Genomic DNA, 19,818 nt, shown 5'->3' on the forward strand with positions numbered 1-19,818 from the left:
ATTATATACCTCACCCTTACCCCTCTCTTCCCGCCTACCCTCTCCTATCCCACGGAGCAAAGACTTCACGGCAGAGGACATGGTTTCATGGTGTGAACGCGTCAACTAAAATCCTACTAACGTCGCTCACGAGTTGAAGCATTAGGGTCAGGTGAAGGCCGGAAGCATTGGGTGGCAGGGGTCAGACTGTCGCCGCCAGGGGTAATAAAGACTGTGAGAGCGATTTCTGGACAGATCTGGAAGCTCGCTAGATATCATTAAAGCGGGTTTGCTGCTGATGGTGATGGTGACTCATTCAGTGTGTAGATCTTTCCATCTCCAAATGCAGGGGAACCCCTCCTTGATGACCACACCCCCCCCCCCCCCTCGCCTCCCTATTTAAGACCTCTCCCGTTTTAAAATCTTGCTGTTTCAGATTTTCTGTTCACAACCTCTGTAAACTGTACCCCCATACCCCCATTTTTTTTAAGACTCCCCCTTTTTAGACCTAGTTTTCTCAGATTTGCTTACAGGTCTTAAAAGGGGGTGTGGGTGGGTGTGTGTGTGTCTATCTGTGTTCGTGTGTGTGTGTGTGTGTGTGTGTGTTTTATGTTTGTTGTTGTTGTGTTGTTGTTGTTTTGGTGGGGTTATGTTTGTTTGCACTTAGGACTAGCGCGGAATTGTCTCTAGATTATCCCTGGAGATCGTCTTTAGTGGCTTTATACTATTTTTTCCTTTGGGAATGCCGTAACCGGACTTCGCCGATGCAAAAGGTTCCTCTTATGTCTCAAGATAGCGATAAAAAAACAACTCTTTGAAATGGTTGTGTTTCGCAAGTTAGAAATAGCACTGCATTATACACCAGACGACACACATACACACAAAACTCTTGGTGGAAAAATGGCGGGGGGGGGGGGGGGGGGGGGGGGGTGGTGGTGTGGTTTTATACCGTACATACCAGTCGCCACACGATATTTTGTGAAGATTTGGCCTGAGGAAGAGGAGAGGGGGAGCCGGAGACTGTCCTCCTCTTCGCGACATAGACTCAGTCTGGACTCAAATCAGGAAGCTAGCTCACGCCGTCATATTGATGTGGGCCAACCCCCCGAGGAGGTCCAGCAGAGGCTGGAAAATGACAGAGCTGACAGTCATGTAATTCTGTTACAAATGGATGATTTTCTGATAGACAGCGCTGATTTCTCCCTCCATTCCCGATTGCTAGAATAGAAAATTCCGTGCCAGCGAGGAAGTCGGAAGGGAAAAGATGGAGGGAAAAGGAAGGAATTAGGTGCAAGATAAGAGAAAAACACGTGGGAGGCAGGAATGCGAAGAAATTGCGCAAATAATGGGTTTGCCTGTGTGGGGTCAGGGCTCGGGGACCTAACACGACTGTTTGGAGGTTCAGTTTTTGGGTGGAGGATGTCGTCGTCGTGGGTATTAAGGTGGCGTGTTCGCTGGTGGATGACAAAAATCGTGGGTTTTGTCAGGCTTTCAGTCAGAGATGTGAAGTTTTGTAGCTCCGCGGAGCTCAATTTCGGTGGGTGTTGGTTTGGGGGTTACGGTGTTACCTTCTTGACTGAGTGGGGAATGGGAGTTTAGAGAATGTTTTGGTTAGGGACAGAGGCAGTGCCTGTTCTCCTTTGGAATATTTGTTCAATTTGTTGACTGATTAGAGAGCTAGAGGTGACATTGTGGCTTACGTCAGTGGAAGGGATTTATTGTGTTTCCTGAACGTATAGAAAAGGAAGAATATGAACACCCACAAATATATTATCGCTCTCTCTCTCTCTCTCTCTCTCTCTCTCTCTCTCTCTCTCTCTCTCTCTCTCTCTCTCTCTCTCTCTCTCTCTCTCTCTCTCTGTCTGTCTGTCTGTCTGTCTGTCTCTCTCTGTCTCTCTCTGTCTCTCTGTCTTTTTGTGTGTGTGTCTCTCTCTCTCTCTCTCTCTCTCTCTCTGTCTGTCTGTCTGTCTGTCTCTCTCTGTCTCTCTCTGTCTCTCTGTCTTTTTGTGTGTGTCTCTCTCTCTCTCTCTCTCTGTCTCTCTCTCTCTCTCTCTCTCTCTCTCTCTCTCTCTCTGTCTCTCTGTCTTTTTGTGTGTCTCTCTGTCTTTTTGTGTGTCTCTCTCTCTCTCTCTCTCTCTCTCTCTCTCTCTCTCTCTCTCTCTCTCTCTCTCTCTCTCTCTCTCGGGGCATGGGGTGTGGATGTGTGTGTAGGGGAGGGGGGGGAAGAGATTGATCAATCCTCGCACACAAGGGTTGTGAGCCGGGTGGCTTGTATTGTTGTTTGTTGGTCTGTTTGTCCGGGTGTTTGTGGTTGATCCAGAAGAAGCAAGCAATGATCACGACTTGAATGCTGCGTTAGTCACGCTGAGGAACGTTTGCTAGCTGACCGCACTCTCCTGTCTTTTAATGCCAAGACCACGTTTAGTACGTCCATGATGGCCGGTCAAGGCTGGCCTTTACAGTCCCTACTGCTCACAATACTGTCCTCTTCCACAAGAGTGAAGTGACACCGTTTGTGCTTCGTTGGACATCAAGAGTCAGCCCATAAGGGGGGAGGGGGGGGAGGGGGGGGTACAAAGTTGGGGGATGACGGGGGCGTGCAGAACTCATGAGTGGGCGATTTTGAAGTTTTGATATTTGTGGGATTGAAAGTCCTGGATAAAGAGGCCTTTGAGACAGGTATAGAGGAGAGAAGGTTGCCCGTGGTTAATGCATCATTAGCGCACTAGTGGTTTATGAAGTACTATGTCCAGTGTCCTGCCGTGACATGTCCTCCATAACGTTGTGGTGAATCAGAGACAGAGGTCAAGAAGTGGATGGAACATCACCTTGGGGTCAGTGACCAAGAAGCGGGCATCATTCTGCTACGGTGGACAACGGTCAGACTTGTTTTTCCTGATACCCCTCGGGGCCATGCTTGTTTATAGCGTGACTAAAGCCAGACTGTTCCTGCTCCTCTTAGGCGCAGACAGTTTACTACTTTCCAGAGACATTCTCCTTGGTTCTTAGAAGCCAAGCAGCGAGTGAGGTGGCATTGTGAGTGTTGTTTTTCTGCAAGTTGAGAGCGGTACTTTACTGCAGTGGTCAGTATATAACTTACCATTATATAATTATCAGCTGTCGATATCGAAGACATGAAAGGCTAAAGAATCAAACCCAAAAGAAGTATTTGCCATAGTAACAGCAGTACACCGCTGCGCAGTCATTAGCTGGTGGCATTGCTGTATGTGGATCGGATCCAGGATGCACATATCAATGAGATAACCTGTCTTATTTTTGTAACGGAACTTTGATGGTCAGGAGTTACAGTACTGCATAAAAAATATCGAATGAGATGATCAGATCATGTCCAAAGAACAGTGGACAATTTATTGTAAGCCAAGCCACAGGTCACAATCAGACAACTTGTGATTCCTTGACTCTGAGCAGCGCTGGCTAACAATTTTACTTGATCAGGCGGCATGTTTACGACCCTGACTAACGTGCGGATCGCCAGACAAAGGAAAGCCGCTCAATCTCAGTAACAGCATGGAACACTTAGCACACCACAGCCCATGGTTGATGAGACTCTTAATTCTGGTCAATGACCGTGAGGATAACTGCCGTGATGACCATTAATTATGTCCTGCTGGACAGTTTATTTACGACTCGGTTCAAGCCAGATTGGATTAAGCGCTGATGGGATATGGGGCCATCTTTCAGAGTGAGCCTGTTGAGAACTCATTGGTGCAGCAACATCTGGACCTAGCAGAACTTCGCCTTCGTTGTTGTTGTTAACATAGACATAGAAAACTTTATTATCTCAAGAAGAGAAACTCAGGTGTGGTGTATGCATCACAGCGTCAGACATCATACAACATAAAACAGCACAACTCCTTGTATGCACAGCATTGTTCCAGGTTCCTGGTGCAATCATTTAAAGCGTATGGAGGCACAAAAAAGTCAACTCATAATAATTAAGATTAGGATAATGATAACAAAACAAGTCGTGTGACACATTCAAAGACTGACATCATCAGAGCTGGATTCGAACCTATGCGTTACATGTCAAAACTTTTTGTACATGTTTGTAGTGTCGCCTTTTCTTTCTTTCTTTCTTTTCTTCTTTCTTTCCTTTCTTTCTTTCTATCTTGTTTTGACATAGAGGGGGAATCGAGACGAGGGTCGTGGTGTATGTGTGTGTGTGTAGAGCGATTCAGACTAAACTACTGAACCGATCTTTATAAAATTTGACATGAGAGTTCCTGGGAATGATATCCCCGGGCGTTTTTTTCATTTTTTCGATAAATACCTTTGATGACATCATATCCGGCTTTTTGTAAAAGTTGAGGCGGCACTGTTACACCCTCATTTTTCAATAAAATTGATTGAAATTTTGGCCAAGCATTCTTTGACGAAGGCCGGACTTTGGTATTGCATTTCAGCTTGGAGGCTTAAAAATTAATTGATGACTTTGGTCATTAAAAATCTGAAAATTGTAATTAAAATTATATTTTTATAAAACGATCCAAAATTACGTTCATCGTATTCTTCATCATTTTCTGATTCCTAAAACATGTAAATATTTTATATTCGGATTAAAAACAAGCTTTTAAAATTAAAAATATAAAAATTATGATTAAAATTAAATTTTCTAAATCGATTTAAAAACAATTTCATCTTATTCCTTGTCGGTTCCTGATTCCAAAAACATATAGATAAGATATGTTTGGATTAAAAACACGCTCAGAAAGTTAAAACGAAGAGAGGTACAGAAAAGCGTGCTATGCAGCACAGCGCAACCACTACCGGGCTAAACAGGTTCGTCGATTTCACTGCGTTTTGCACGAACGGCGGACTACGGTCATTGTGAAAAAATGCAGTGCGTTCAGTTTCATTCTGTGAGTTCCACAGCTTGACTAAATGTAGTAATTTCGCCTTACGCGACTTGTTCTTTACTCTTTCTTTCCTAAAGGTGCTGAATTGAGGATTTGTTAGAATCGTGTGAAATGGAAGCAGACAAGGACACAATCAAAGCAGTTTTGGCTGTCACCGGCAGAGCACTTCAGGAACAGAAGACATATATTTTATGTTTGATGTTAACACTTTCTACCCCACCTATGTTGACCACGGTTTTGTTTAGCCGAGACCAGCTGTCACTCAGAATTGTAGAAACTATGTAGAACTGTGTATCAACACGCTTAAATGCAGGCGTTAGATCGACGTTACAGGAAGCGACTTAGGCTAACAGTCTGAGCGGATATATCCGGACCTGGTCAGATAGAGCCATATGAGTGGGTACGGATATATCCGTACCTGGGAGACAATGATTTAAACAAGTTCTTGATATCTACTGACTGAAAAAGATCCATGCAGTGTGTGAAATATGGGTTTGTTTTCAGGGCAAGGACCTGTACATGGACATCGACTGTCACAGTCTGCGCCTGCTGGATCCAGGGGATGACTCCCTCCTCAACTCTCAGGCCATCCACTCCATCCGGGTCTGGGGGGTCGGCCGCGACAATGGAAGGTGAGATTTTATCACTGCCACTTGCAATTTTTTCACTTAAGATGTAAGACAATGTTAGTTCTCTAAGAAGGAATAACAATATCATTACTGCACCTTGGATTTTTTTTCCACTTAAGATGTAAGACAAGTTGAGATCTCCAAGAAGGAATAAAGGAAGACAATAACAAAACTTGATTGTCCATTAACATGTTACGTTAGAATGGAAAATTGTGTTTGACACACGCAGCCTGTCTGTAAACAATTATGACTTGCAGACTACCATGCACATGATTTGTTTAATTTTTTAAAATTTTATTCAGCCCTTTGTTTTTGTTTTTCCTTGAGTATCACCAAGGAAGTATCCTCTATATCTCACAACATTTGGTTTTTTTTAAACATAAACTTTTTATCTGACTCTGAAGGGAATCTTTCATTTAATGTTATGATCCATCTGCACTCAGAAATTCAAAGAACTCTCACCTGGGAGACAAAGTTTTCAAATTAAATATTTCCAAATCCAGATAAGAGGATAGTCAATAAAGAATGTAATGACATAGTATTGTTTCCCTGAAAGCCTGTAGATTTTGAAAACAATCTCTGAGGAGCCATAGTTATTGACTTCACAGTTTGTTGTTGTTTTTTGAGGGTTTTATTCATAGATGTGTATCACACACACCTTTCTCTTACAATCATATATGTGTGCCATTAAAAAGTACAGAAGCAGCTGTTGAAATTTGTTCCTGGTTATTTCTTTTCCTGTGTGCTGCTTTCTGTTTCTCTCTCTCAGAGAAAGGTAACAATACCTGTGGTTCCACACCTGTCTTGAGCTTTGAATGTCAGTTCCTCCATGGGTTTCTACCTTTTCCTCTGTCCTCATCTTCAACATCTGCTGTCTGCTGTTTTTTTGCTATTATAAGCTGACGTAACAGTTTTAAATGTTTGGTTATAAACTCTCATATGGTTTCACCGGGTTGGTTAGCTTTACAGTGGAACTTCCCTCTAAAAACCTCTTTAAACAAAATATAAAAAAAGAGAAAATCGTGTATTAGAAGGGTGGAATCTAAAATTCAAATGGAAGTCAATATACAATTACAAACGCTTTGAATAGAAATTTAGCTTAAAAAAAGTTCTGAAAAGGGGGGAGTCTTAAATCTGTGTCTTAAAAGGGGATCGAGGGGGTTGGCGGGGGGGGGGGGGGGGGGGGGGGGGGGGGGGGGTGTGATTCACAGTATTGGGTGTTTGAAACATTTTAAGAGGACAGTCTCAATGAAACAAAAGATGAGAAAATGAAAGGGAGAGTTTAACTGTGCATGCTCACCTGTTCATTGGCTTGGCCTTCTTTAGTGAAAATGTTACTCTGTGCATACCCAGCCACTATAGAAAGGTGAACTTTAAGACAGGATAAGTTGCAAAATGTTTGTTGAAATAGAATGTACGCAGTGTTGGTGATTGAATACAATGCTTTCTGTGCAAGCTACATTTTTATATTGAAATCCCAATTGAACTGTGTCCACTTGGATTCTGCATGATTGTTCCCCTTCACAATGTTTGGCATGCACCTGTAATTATTATGTTTAAGGTTTAATTGTTATTTCTGTACTGCCAATTACTGAAACAGAAGAATTTAGTTCATTCTGTGGTATGTTTTGTGGTATAAGGATGGGGTATGAGTTGGGCCAGATCGAAACTTGAATTATTATTATCATAAAGTATGGATACAAACGCATTATTTTGCGAGTTTAACTTACAGGTTGATGCAAACCTGTGACTCACATTGGACATTTTTAATGTTTTTGAGTCACTTGAGAAAAAGTGACTCTATGTAATCGGTCAGTGTTAGTCTGTCCGGCCGGCCGTCCGGCCGGCCGTCCGTAGACACCACCTTAACGTTGGACTTTTCTCGGAAACTATCAAAGCGATCGGGCTCATATTTTGTTTAGTCGTGACCTCCAATGACCTCTACACTTTAACGATGGTTTCGTTGACCTTTGACCTTTTTCAAGGTCACAGGTCAGCGTCAAAGGAAAAATTAGACATTTTATATCTTTGACAAAGTTCATCGGATGTGATTGAAACTTTGTAGGATTATTCTTTACATCAAAGTATTTACATCTGTAGCCTTTTACGAACGTTATCAGAAAAACAAGGGAGATAACTAGCCTTTTCTGTTCGGCAACACACAACTTAACGTTGGGCTTTTCTCGGAAACTATAAAAGTGACCGGGCTCAAATTTTATGTGAACGTGACTCCCAGTGACCTCTACACTTTGACGTCTGCTTTGGTGACCTTTGACCTTTTTCAAGGTCACAGGTATGTCTTGAAGGAAAAAAATTGAAATATCATATCTCTGAAACTATTCATCGGATTTGATTCAAACTTTATAGGATTATTCTTTACATCAAATTATTTACATCTGTATTGTGTTGTGAATAGCAATTTCTTCCTGTCCATCTGATGCCTCATATAATATTCAGAACTGCGAAAGTGACTCGATCGAGCGTTTGCTCTTCTTGTTAACAATTAAAACACTAAAATAATTGTAGGCTTTGTTTGTATTGGAAAAATAACAGCTGTTCTAGAGTTTGACAAAAGTTAAGCAGTATAACTACTGCTATTGTACAAGAATTGTGCAACTTTGCATACATACAATTTTTACAAATTCACGCTTTCCTGTAAACTTCAAAGCCCCAAGGACCCATGTGCGAGACAATATGGTGGGGGAGGGGAGGGGCTCCTCATTGACATTGTGTTATAACTAATAGTGAGCAAACCTTTCGTTTAGATGTGCCTATACTGTCCTGTGCTGATTTTGACCAACAAAAACTCAAAAACCCTTCAGCTTTAACTTCATGCCGCTCACCTGTAAAAATGAAGATTTCAAAATCCCATACATATGTGATACAATTGCGTGAATTCGATATGTATTGCAGTTGTTCACTTCTGAAGTTATCTCAGAGACAGTTTGTTCAAACCTTAGATTTGTATTTTGGGATATTTTTTATTGCTATTTGAGCACTATATTTTCTTTCTAATTATCTGGCAGCTGTTGTGTTTGTCTTGTCTGTTATTGGTTAATTCCAATCCTGTCTAGACATGCATGTAAAGAATGTTTTGAGATTCCCATTCCATGCCTTGGACAGGTGGTAATCTGATAAGAAATAACATGTTCCGTAACTTCCGTGAAGAAGATTCTGTTACAAATTGTTTGCTAACCTGGGCAGCAGTGAAAGATTAAAGTCTCCAGATTTATTTGAATTATTGATTGTTTCGGACACTCCCACAATCAGTTGGTCTGCAGCCTCACCGTGAAAACAGGTTGTATTTCACGGCAGACACACTGATTGTGCAGATTGGAAGATATTAAATTTTTTGGAAAAATGCATTCCTGTTGGTTTTTTTTTGGGGGGGGTTGTTTTTTTCAATTTTTATCCCAGAGCACATATATACCTTTTTTTTTTTTTTCCTGATAGACAATTGTTTCGAAAATAACTTTATCAGCTAGGGTTTTCTATGTTTTGTACCTTGAAAGGCAAGGCAAGATGGCAACTTATGATGATAGCATCACAGTGGCCAATGGCAATGAGATCCGATGTGCATGTTTTCAAAAGAAAAAGTCATCATAATGAGAATAACTGTCAAAATGCAATAACTTCGTTTGATTATCAAAATGATGACATTTTCTTTTGAAAACTTGCAAACTGGAGCTTATTGTTCACTGTGTCGTTAGCGCTGGGCGTGCGACTTCTTGCCTCACCCTGTAGGAATACATTGTACAACTTTTCCACACAGCTTTAAAACCATAACAGAGTTTAGTTCCGGAAAATCTCCTTTCAGTTCATTCATTCTTACCTTCTGTGCAAGCTTCCTTTGGTTCCACTTTTCATGCATGTTGTCCCTCTAATTGTACAAGGTGCCAGAACTGTCTTGGTAGTGTCTTTCGCAATCCTCCTCCTTTGAGCAGAGATCGATATACAGTGGAACCCCTCTCCAGCGACCTTGAAAATGTTGACAAAAATCGGTCCTTATGGAGGGGGGTCCTTACAGAGGGAGGGGGCGGGGTCAGGGGGCCACAAAGAAAGTCACCTCAGATTTTCTTAAAAAAAGAAAACAGAGAAGTTTGAGTTGCTGACGACCGTTTCCTCAAGCAAACTTCTTCGATTTCATGTTTGACATTGTCGATGGTGTCCACCAGTTCTGGTGCATGTTTCAATGCAAAAAGAGTTAGCTTCTGAGCAAGCATTCTTTACGGCAGTCCCTGCAATGTACGGCCCCCGGCGTGAGCGGCCACCTGACATGTACGGACACATTTGCTCGGCACGGAGTGTTTTCCTTCTATATTTGCCCCCCACCCCCCTTAAACGGACACCTGCAAAACGTGGACACGGACACTAATTTTCGGTCCCAACAGCAGGTCATACCTGCAAAGTACGAACAGACCATCGTCAAATTTTCACCACACCAAAATCGATAACAGAGCAGTCCGGCTCTTGGTACAAAGGTCACAGCCGCAAAGACGTGATGACAGTCTCTGTTAACTTGGGTGCACGTGTTCCCATTAGGAGGGGGTTAATTTGGGTCAGGAGTGGAGTACACGCACTTTCTTGCTTTCAAATGCGAAGATGCCAACATGAAACTGCACTATGCTCTTTATTCTTGTCTGTTGGACGTTAGCAACAGTCGATGAAGGCCCTCCGAGAAAGAGAGTGAAAAATCGGCCACCGTTCTCAGCATCGCGTATCTGTGTGTAACCTCTTTCATTGACAAGTTACTCTTGTTTTCCCGGCAGCCTTGACCAGTGAGTCGGTTACCTAATCTGTGAACCCTTCAGTTGTGTTGCTTTGTCAAAAGTTAGACACAGTCAACTAGTTTTGCTCTGAGTGAACAGTGCAGCTGGCCTCAATTAGCCGGTGACACCTCTCTGGCCACAGCCCCAAACAGTACATGGCTGGGGGGGAGGGAGAGAGGGGGGGGGGGGGGTAGCTGGCTAAACTCAGTGGGGTGTCCGGTGTCACTGCATGTCAGCAGGAAGAGCATTGGAGAGAAATAGAGAGGTGTACTCTTCCAAACAATTTCCAAGGATCAGTTGTCAGGGCTTAGGGTAGTCAGTGAGGGAGAGTGAGAGCGGTGTTGTGTGCAGTGTATTTCAACGCTTATTCTCACAAAGCATCTGCACACCTGCCTCTGCCTCTGTGCTGTGTTTGTGTGGCTGCTTTCGTATGATGTCAGTGCATGGTGAGTGCGTTCACTGCCTTGTCACCACTTTCCCACCTTTTCAGAAAGTTTTTTTTGTCTTGGATAATTCTTTGAATTTTCGATTTTCCAACATCAAGACTTTTTGCAATCGCGATGGCAGTTTCTCCCTTTTTGTGTCTGTTCACAACATTCACTCGATTTTCGAGAGTTAAATATTTTATTTTATCTGGATCTGGATCTTTTACGTTGCAGGAACCACTGTTGGTCATCTTCGCAACGGATGCGGGAGAGCGCATAATAATAATTTAGAATACAATAAAAGTCCTGACTTTGGTGGGACAAGTCATATATACAGGCTGTCGCTTCAATGTCTTTCCCACTCTTAGTGACTTGTTAATATGATAAAACTACTGAGCTCTGTCCGTCGCGATATAACCTTGAACGGTTGAAAACGACGTTAAACACCAAATAAAGAAAGAAACTGAGCTCTGTAGGTGATCAGTGTTGGGGCAGCCCTGATGACGGCAGTCTCAGCGCTGAAGATGCTGCGCTGGCTGGCTGGGCTGGTCGTGCTGGAAGGTCTGCGTCACTCAGCTGATTCCACTCTGCGACGACTGTCCGTACGAAGAAGTTCTTGTACTGGTCTGTCTTGCAGGTGGGGATGGGAAGCCTCGTGTGTTGTTGACAGCTTGCCGCTCGATGATATTGCTGCTTTCATACCCCTGGAACCTTGTGGGGATGACTCTCCGTCGTCCGCTAACGGCCGGGGTGAGAAACTTGTCTGGAGGGAGTGCGGGGATCAGGCCCTCAGAGATCCTGTTGAGGAAGTTGAGGCGTGACTGCCTGCGGCGCTCTTCCAGTGGGGGGAGGTTCAGGTTCTTCAGCATGTCGCTGACGCAGCCCGGGCTTCTCGACTTGTAGTCTCGCGTGATAAAGCGGGCTGCTTGGCACTGAACTCTCTCCAGCCTCTCGATGTCCCGCCGGAGGTAAGGGTCCCACACGGTAGCTCCATACTCCAGCGTGGATCGGACGAGTGTTATGTACGCCAGGCGCCTGCACTCCTGTGGGCAGTTCCGGAGATTCCGGCGTAGGAAGCCCACAGTTGATCCAGCTTTGCGGCAGATGTTGGAGATGTGGGAAGACCAATTCAGGTCGGCGGAGAGTAGTACTCCAAGGTTGTGTTGGACCTGCTGGAGGATGACGTTATCCAGGCTGTATTTAAGTAGGACGATTTGCTTCTGGTGGAGAGGATGTAGCACTTTTGCGCGTTAAGCGCATGCCCCACTTCTTGGCCCAGATCTCCAGCTGTTTGAGGTCTGCCTGCAGGGTGAGGTGGTCTTGGAAGGTGTGGATCTCTTGGTACAGCAAGCAGTCATCTGCGAAGAGTCGTACTGTTGACTTCGTAGATTCAGGCAGGACATTGATGTGGCTCAGGAACATCAGGGGTCCTAAAACAGTGCCCCGGGGGACGCCTGATAGGACTGCCGCTTCTTCAGACGCTTCACCCTCCACTACCACTCTCATCGTCCGCTTCGTTAGGAAGTTCGTCAGCCACACGTGGATAGGCCCTCGTACCCCGTAGTGGTCCATCTTCTGTAGGAGTCTACCATGGGGGACCGTGTCGAAGGCCTTGCTAAAATCCAGTATGGCAACGTGGACCTGTGATCCGGTGTGGTAGGACTGGAGGAGATGTTTTGCTGTGGTGAGAAGCTGGGTCTCACAAGAGTGGCCTCCCCCCGCGGGTTAGGGGGAAGAATTTACCCGATGCTCCCCAGCATGTCGATCGTAAGAGGCCACTAACGGATTCTGTTTCTCCTTTTACCCTTGTTAAGTGTTTCTTGTATAGAATATAGTCAATGTTTGTTTGTTTTGCTTAACGCCCAGCCGACCACGAAGGGCCATATCAGGGCGGTGCTGCTTTGACATATCACGTGCGCCACACACAAGACAGAAGTCGCAGCACAGGCTTCGTGTCTCACCCAGTCACATTATTCTGACACCGGAACAACCAGTCCTAGCACTAACCCCATAATGCCAGACGCCAGGCGGAGCAGTCACTAGATTGCCAATTTTAAAGTCTTAGGTATGACCCGGCCGGGGTTCGAACCCACGACCTCCCGATCATGGGGCGGACGCCTTACCACTAGGCCAACCGTGCCGGTCTAATATAGTCAATGTTTGTAAAGATTTTAGTCAAGCAGTATGTAAGAAATGTTAAGTCCTTTGTACTGGAAACTTGCATTCTCCCAGTAAGGTCATATATTGTACTACGTTGCAAGCCCCTGGAGCAATTTTTTGATTAGTGCTTTTGTGAACAAGAAACAATTAACAAGTGGCTCTATCCCATCTCCCCCCTTTCCCCGTCACGATATAACCTTGAACGGTTGAAAACGATGTTAAACACCAATTAAGAAAGAAAGAAAAGAACAAGAGTGGCCGGATCTGTCATGAAGCCGTGATTCTTGTCAGTTAGGATGTTATGTATCTCTAGGTGGTTTCGAAGGTGGCGGCAGATGACATGTTCCAGCAGTTTACTGGCCACTGATGTGAGGGATACTGGCCTGTAGTTCTCTGCTCGGTTTCTGTCGCCCTTCTTGAAGACCGCTCATGGGATGTTAATTTGCAGACGCCATGTCGATCTCCGGGGCTGCTCTTCTGTCCAAAGATTGTCTATTCTCATTCTGACTGAATTGAACGGTGTATGTTGGTCACGTGAGTTTTTCTCGATGATTGGTTTGTGATGTTTACTCCGCCCACCCAACCATCACACCTCTCAGCGGTTTAGCGCCTTTGCTTACGCGAGACGGTTATAAATGGTTATAACCGGTTTGTCAGTGATGCGTTACGCTGACTGAGAGTCTTGGCTTTGTCTGACAAAGTGTTACACAAGCTGTTAGGTCGGTCCTTTGACGTTAGAGCGGGGTGGTCGCTACACTGGTGACAACTATATAAGGAAACACATCGGTTTAAAAAAAAAGGGTCGTTGTGGCGGGTTAGTCGTTAGAGAGGGGGGTCATTGTGGCGGGGTAGTCGTTAGAGAGGGGGGTCGTTGTGGCGGGGTAGTCGTTAGAGAGGGGGGTCGTTGTGGCGGGGTAGTCGTTAGAGAGGGGGGTCGTTGTGGCGGGGTAGTCATTAGAGAGGGGTTCCACTGTACAACATGTCTCTTTGTCTCAATCTGCTTTGAGACTTACATCATCGGTTTTAGTTGTGTCGTACAATTCTGCACTTGAGCTTTTGTTCCTCTTAGCTGGACTACTGTAAGTCATGCTGATTAAAGTTGACCACAGTGTTCTCAGTACACTTATTTCCCATTCATTTGACAGACACACTAGGGAATCAACAAAAAGGAAAATAAAATGTAGCAGTACGTCATGAAAAATTAAATCCCATTTCCAAGCACATGTTAAACTACTTCAAATCTTAGTTTTTAAAATTACGTACCTATGTATTTTCAGGTCTGATGCGTCTTATCCGTTAACTTAGGGCTAACAATATTGCTCTGTTCATTTGATTGGTTGCTTTGTTGGTAGGTTAATGGTTGGTAATGGTTGATTTGATGATTGCATGGTTGGTTGTGCATGTCTAGTCACTTTTTCTTTGATTTTTTCTTTGAAAGCTTGTCAATGAGATAGCCAAATTGAACTAAATCAGAATGCATGTCTCCCCCCCCCCCCCCCCCCTCTCCACGCTCAGCTGAAGTCTGTTAGAATGTCTGCTTCAGCAATGGTGGTTGTGTTATTCTTGTGGTTTGCAGAATCATGTGAATGTATTCTCTTCTTCAGCACCACTGGGTTATTACGGGTTGTCCATGGCCAGATATGTGTCCAGTTTTTGTCCTTTGTGGTTCTCAAAGTCAAAGATGTTGAAATTTCACTTGGATTTCTTTGTTGGTGACCCGTTTATGTGATTCCTATTTCTCTCATTTGTACTTGCATTGAAATCCTGAATCAGGCCCTCGAGTCTCGCATGCAGCATATTTATATGGGTGTATTTACACAGTCGAATCTTGTTTGATTTTGACATCCATTGTTAGCTCCCATTTACTTCAGTGTTATGTATTTTGAAAGGAGGAAGAAATGAAACTAAAAGGAAATGTTTTAATTGTGCTGAAAGAAGTCACAGAATTATTTTATCTGAGGGTGTTGAACAAAGCTTCTTCTTCTTCTTCTGCGTTCGATGTTGTTTGAACAAAGCTAAAGCATTAGTGCTGTTTAAGACCACATGTTGTGTCACAATATATTAAAGAAAACTAGAATGTGAACAAAACGTTATATGCACAAAGACTACTTAAGACCACTTTGAATTGAAATCTGTAAGTGTTACTCGCCTAAAATGTGAACATGGTGTAGTTACACTTTCTAGAAAGTATTTGTGACTACTAGGACTTCGAATTTTTGGATCTGAGTGGCAGCATAACCAAGGAACTGGCCGTGTTATCTTTCAGTCATGCATGGGGGTTGTTGCTGTTCTCTCTCTCTCTCTCTCTCTCTCTCTCTCTCTCTCTCTCTCTCTCTCTCTCTCTCTCTCTCTCTCTCTCTCTCTCTCTCTCTCTCTCTCCCTCTCCCTCTCCCTCTCCCTCTCCCTCTCTCTCTCTCTCTCTCTCTCTCTCTCTCTCTCTCTCTCTCTCTCTTGTGAGTCTATGCTGCATGTTAGTTAACAACCGCAACAACAAAAAGTCAAAGATTATACAAAGCAATTATTATAGATTATATATGCACAATTAAATAGAACATATAACACACATCTTCCACTTTCAATGTACCCTTCATTCAACGTTTCTTTATTATAGAAATGTGTCTGGCTTATCCGGGATATCCGCTAAAAATGGGGAGTGCGACTAATGCGCTGTATCACCTTATAGGCCGTAAAATATTTTTATTTGTGTGCAGGGACTTTGCGTACGTGGCCCGCGACCGTGCCACCAAGGTGCACATGTGTCACGTGTTCCAGTGCGACACGCCGGCGCGTCAGATCGCTAACACGCTGCGGGACATCTGCAAGCGCATCATGCAGGAACGAGGACTGCACGCAGCACCTCCGCCACCCCCCGCCGAGCCACGTGTCACGCGTCCCTCTGACCTCCCGAACCTGGACAAGATGGGTCAGAACAACCCTTCCAGTATGCTCAGCAGTGAGACGTCACGCTTCTTCTTTCTTTTCCCTGCTAGGTTTATTGTTATGTTACTTAAGGTCCCAGTACTGGCTAGATTTTCTTCAAAAATCGGTTTTTTTTTGTTGTTGAATGTAAGTGTCATGTCTGCATGCATAAAACATTGAAATTTATTGTGTAGTTTATTTTTTGGGTCTAGGGCACCTCATTCCAGAGATATTTAGGTTCAAAGTAGGTGGAAAGGGCTGGAAATTGCCAAAATTCCTGCGTAAAACACGTGTTTGAGCTTAATTTTACATTTTTGTTTCATGTAGGAAATACGAAGCTACTCCCTCCCAGCAAAGCAAAAAATGAACACTCAATTACCTCCCTTCCATTGCAAATGGCTCCCTTCGTGTGTACCGCGTGTTGAGTGTCGTATTTTAGAAAGTTTGAAAGTTTCTGCTTGTGTTTGTGGCCACGATGTCTTGTGATCCAAAGAGACGTGGGAAGAGGGCTCGAAAAAGGACTTTTCATGGAAATAAGTGGACTAAAAAGCCTAAATTGGACTCAGAAGCAACAGAGAATGTGGTGTATGATTCGTGTTCTGACTGGAGATGAACTTGATACCGAATCGAACGTTGTTTTGGATCAAGAGCGAACAGACCAACCCCCCAGTGCCACGCCCACTCAAAGTGAGGTAAAACTAAAAAACTTGTATGATTCTGTGAAAAAGAGCAATAAATGCAGTGATCAGTTTGAGTGTAACAGCAGTGACAGTGATGACAGTCAAGATGAAGAGGATGCTGAGAGGGAGGGATTCCCATACTTGGCAGGGGGTCACTGAGGCTCAACAAAGACTAGGGGTATGTAGATATATCTGTCAAACCATGTTTTGTGGGGTCCGAAAGTTGTCCGAAATCCAGTGTTTTCGTCATTTTTTTCATCATATTTTCTTCAATTTTTAAGATACAGACTTGGGATTTGGCATGCACTGTCTTTGTGATCACTTCTTAGTTTTGTTCTCTGGGTTTGTCTGTATGTCAGTTCACAGTTGAGTAATATTTTTTTATATAGCCATTTTTTACCCCCAAAATTCTGCGTTTTAGGTAATCTGTAGCGGAGAAAATACTGACCTCTAAAGCTTTATCTTAGAACAAAACCAAGATAAAATACTGATGTACATGATATAAAAAACCATTTCTTTGTTCCTATTGTTGGAATCTGAGAAATCTTGTAACAGTATCTCGAAATTTGTCCGTTCCATATTTGGCATTTTGCTCATAAATTATTTTTTATAACAGTTGTGTGCCATTTATGATACTCTCCTTATTTTTTATCAATAATATTGTCATTTATCTACTTTGTGTCAAAAGGGCATAACAATAGAGCAACTAGAAGCTTCACAACAAAAATAAACAAAAATACACCCTCCGCCAGCCAGTACTGGCGCCTTAATAGGCTTGGTATTCATTATCTTTTAGTTATGCATGTCTTAATAGGGTGTTTGGTTTGGGTTTTTTTTTCTTTTTTTTTCTTCATTTTTATGACTTTATTGTCCCATCTCTGGAAAATTCGGGTCGCTTCCTCCCAGTAGATAGCTAGAAGCAACAGAGTCGCGCTACCCAGGTGTGTGCGTGTTTAGGTGCAATTAGCCACCTATGGCAGAATGACTGAGGTCTTTTACTTGCCACAGTGGTGACACACGGGTGGGACATGGATACCGTCTCTCAGTCTGCACATAAAGTTGACCCGTTTCCATCCCGGTCTGGATTCGAACACGTGACCCTTTGATCACAAGTCCAGTGCTTTTCCTACTGAGCTACCGGCCCCCACATTTAGTATGGTTAGGTGTTGTTGGTTATATATTTTAGTGAAAACTGCATGGCTTTCGAATTACAGTATGGCTAGATTGTTCTTATCTTTTAATTTAAATTATATTTAATTCTTTTTTTTTTCATTATTATAATTTGAACTAGTTGGTTTTTTTTTTAAGCCATGTGTATTAATTGTGTAAATGGCAATCGGTTAATACAGGTAGAATGTTTTTAGCGGAAGTTATAGTTGCATGACTGCAGAGTCATTTTGTTAGTAAGGTAGATCAACTGCAGGCATGGTGTGCTTGTTTATTTTCTTGAAAGTTATGATGGAGCTTTACATTGTTTAGTACTGTCATGTTGGTTTAAACTACATTTTGTATTAAGTACTGTCAGGAAGGTGAAAGCAGGGTAGTCTGAGAAAAATGCACTTAGGACAGACTGATGGTTTTAAGACTTTGGTGTGTCTGTCTGTCTGTATGTGGGTGTATTGTGTTAGTGATAGAGATTGTGTGCTTTGCGTTCCAAGCATTTGTTAATGTCAACGTGACGTGCCTTAGGTTTATGACAGTAATGAAGAAAGTTGTTTTAGTATCAGAGAGAGTAATTCTAAGTGCATGGTTGGATTGAGATTGGGTTTTAAGCATGGTAAGTTGTGTTTGCAGGTGTGAATTTCCCCACCCCCATGGAGGAACCACGCAAGGTGATCCGCTGTCACTACCTGGGATCTCATGAAGTCCTTCGTCCCACTGGTGAGACCAGATACAGTGGAACCCCCCTTTTAAGACCTTGCATTTTCAGATTTTCTGTCCTCAACCTCTGTAAATTAATCTCCATTTTCAGACTCCCTCCTTTTTGACTCACATGCGAAGCAAAAGTGAGTCTATGTACTCACCCGAGTCGTCCGTCCGGACGTCCGGACGTCCGGACGTCCGGACGTCCGTCCGTCCGTCCGGAAAACTTTAACGTTGGATATTTCTTGGACACTATTCAGTCTATCAGTACCAAATTTGGCAAGATGGTGTATGATGACAAGGCCCCAAAAAACATACATAGCATCTTGACCTTGCTTCAAGGTCAAGGTCGCAGGGGCCATAAATGTTGCCTAAAAAACAGCTATTTTTCACATTTTTCCCATTTTCTCTGAAGTTTTTGAGATTCAATACCTCACCTATATATGATATATAGGGCAAAGTAAGCCCCATCTTTTGATACCAGTTTGGTTTACCTTGCTTCAAGGTCAAGGTCACAGGAGCTCTTCAAAGTTGGATTGTATACATATTTTGAAGTGACCTTGACCCTGAACTATGGAAGATAACTGTTTCAAACTTAAAAATTATGTGGGGCACATGTTATGCTTTCATCATGAGACACATTTGGTCACATATGATCAAGGTCAAGGTCATTTTGACCCTTATGAAATGTGACCAAAATAAGGTAGTGAACCACTAAAAGTGACCATATCTCATGGTAGAAAGAGCCAATAAGCACCATTGTACTTCCTATGTCTTGAATTAACAGCTTTGTGTTGCATGACCTTGGATGACCTTGACCTTGGGTCAAGGTCACATGTATTTTGGTAGGAAAAATGTGTAAAGCATGTGAGTCGTATGGGCTTTGCCCTTCTTGTTAAGACCTTGCATTTTCAGATTTTCTGTCCATAAACTCTGTAAATGTACCTCCATTTTCAGACTCCCTCCTTTTTAAGACCTGATTTTCTCAGATTTTTGAAGGTCTTAAAAAGGGGGGTTCCACTGTAGAATCTTTATCGTTGGACCATTGATAATTAAAAACATTGGTACCTGTGATGTAAGGGCCCTCTGGTGAGAGGACACCTCCCAGTAGAGGACACGTCTTGCTATTGTCCTTTTTGACTCACATGCGAAGCAAAAGTGAGTCTATGTACTCACCCGAGTCGTCCGTCCGTCCGTCCGGCCGGCCGGCCGGCCGGCCGGCCGGCCGTCCGGAAAACTTTAACGTTGGCTATTTCTTGGACACTATTCAGTCTATCAGTACCAAATTTGGCAAGATGGTGTATGATGACAAGGCCCCAAAAAACATACATAGCATCTTGACCTTGCTTCAAGGTCAAGGTCGCAGGGGCCATAAATGTTGTCTAAAAACAGCTATTTTTCCCATTTTCTCTGAAGTTTTTGAGATTGAATACCTCACCTATATATGATATATAGGGCAAAGTAAGCCCCATCTTTTGATACCAGTTTGGTTTACCTTGCTTCAAGGTCAAGGTCAC

General features: G+C 43.3%; 1 protein-coding gene across 3 annotated transcripts in view; it reads left to right on the forward strand.

Annotated features, from left to right (window-relative positions):
* Positions 1-19,818, forward strand: part of LOC138968809 (protein Fe65 homolog) — a 270,704-nt gene that overhangs the window by 229,185 nt on the left and 21,701 nt on the right. For 2 of the 3 annotated variants that reach the window (XM_070341455.1, XM_070341457.1), the window contains exons 10-12: positions 5,361-5,488; positions 15,551-15,792; positions 18,233-18,319. In XM_070341455.1, the coding sequence (XP_070197556.1) occupies positions 5,361-5,488; positions 15,551-15,792; positions 18,233-18,319 (457 nt within the window). The remainder of the gene's footprint in view (positions 1-5,360; positions 5,489-15,550; positions 15,793-18,232; positions 18,320-19,818) is intronic. The other variant, XM_070341456.1, reaches the window with a different exon arrangement.

Source organism: Littorina saxatilis, linkage group LG6 (assembly GCF_037325665.1).
Source record: "Littorina saxatilis isolate snail1 linkage group LG6, US_GU_Lsax_2.0, whole genome shotgun sequence".
Lineage (NCBI taxonomy): Eukaryota > Metazoa > Mollusca > Gastropoda > Littorinimorpha > Littorinidae > Littorina > Littorina saxatilis.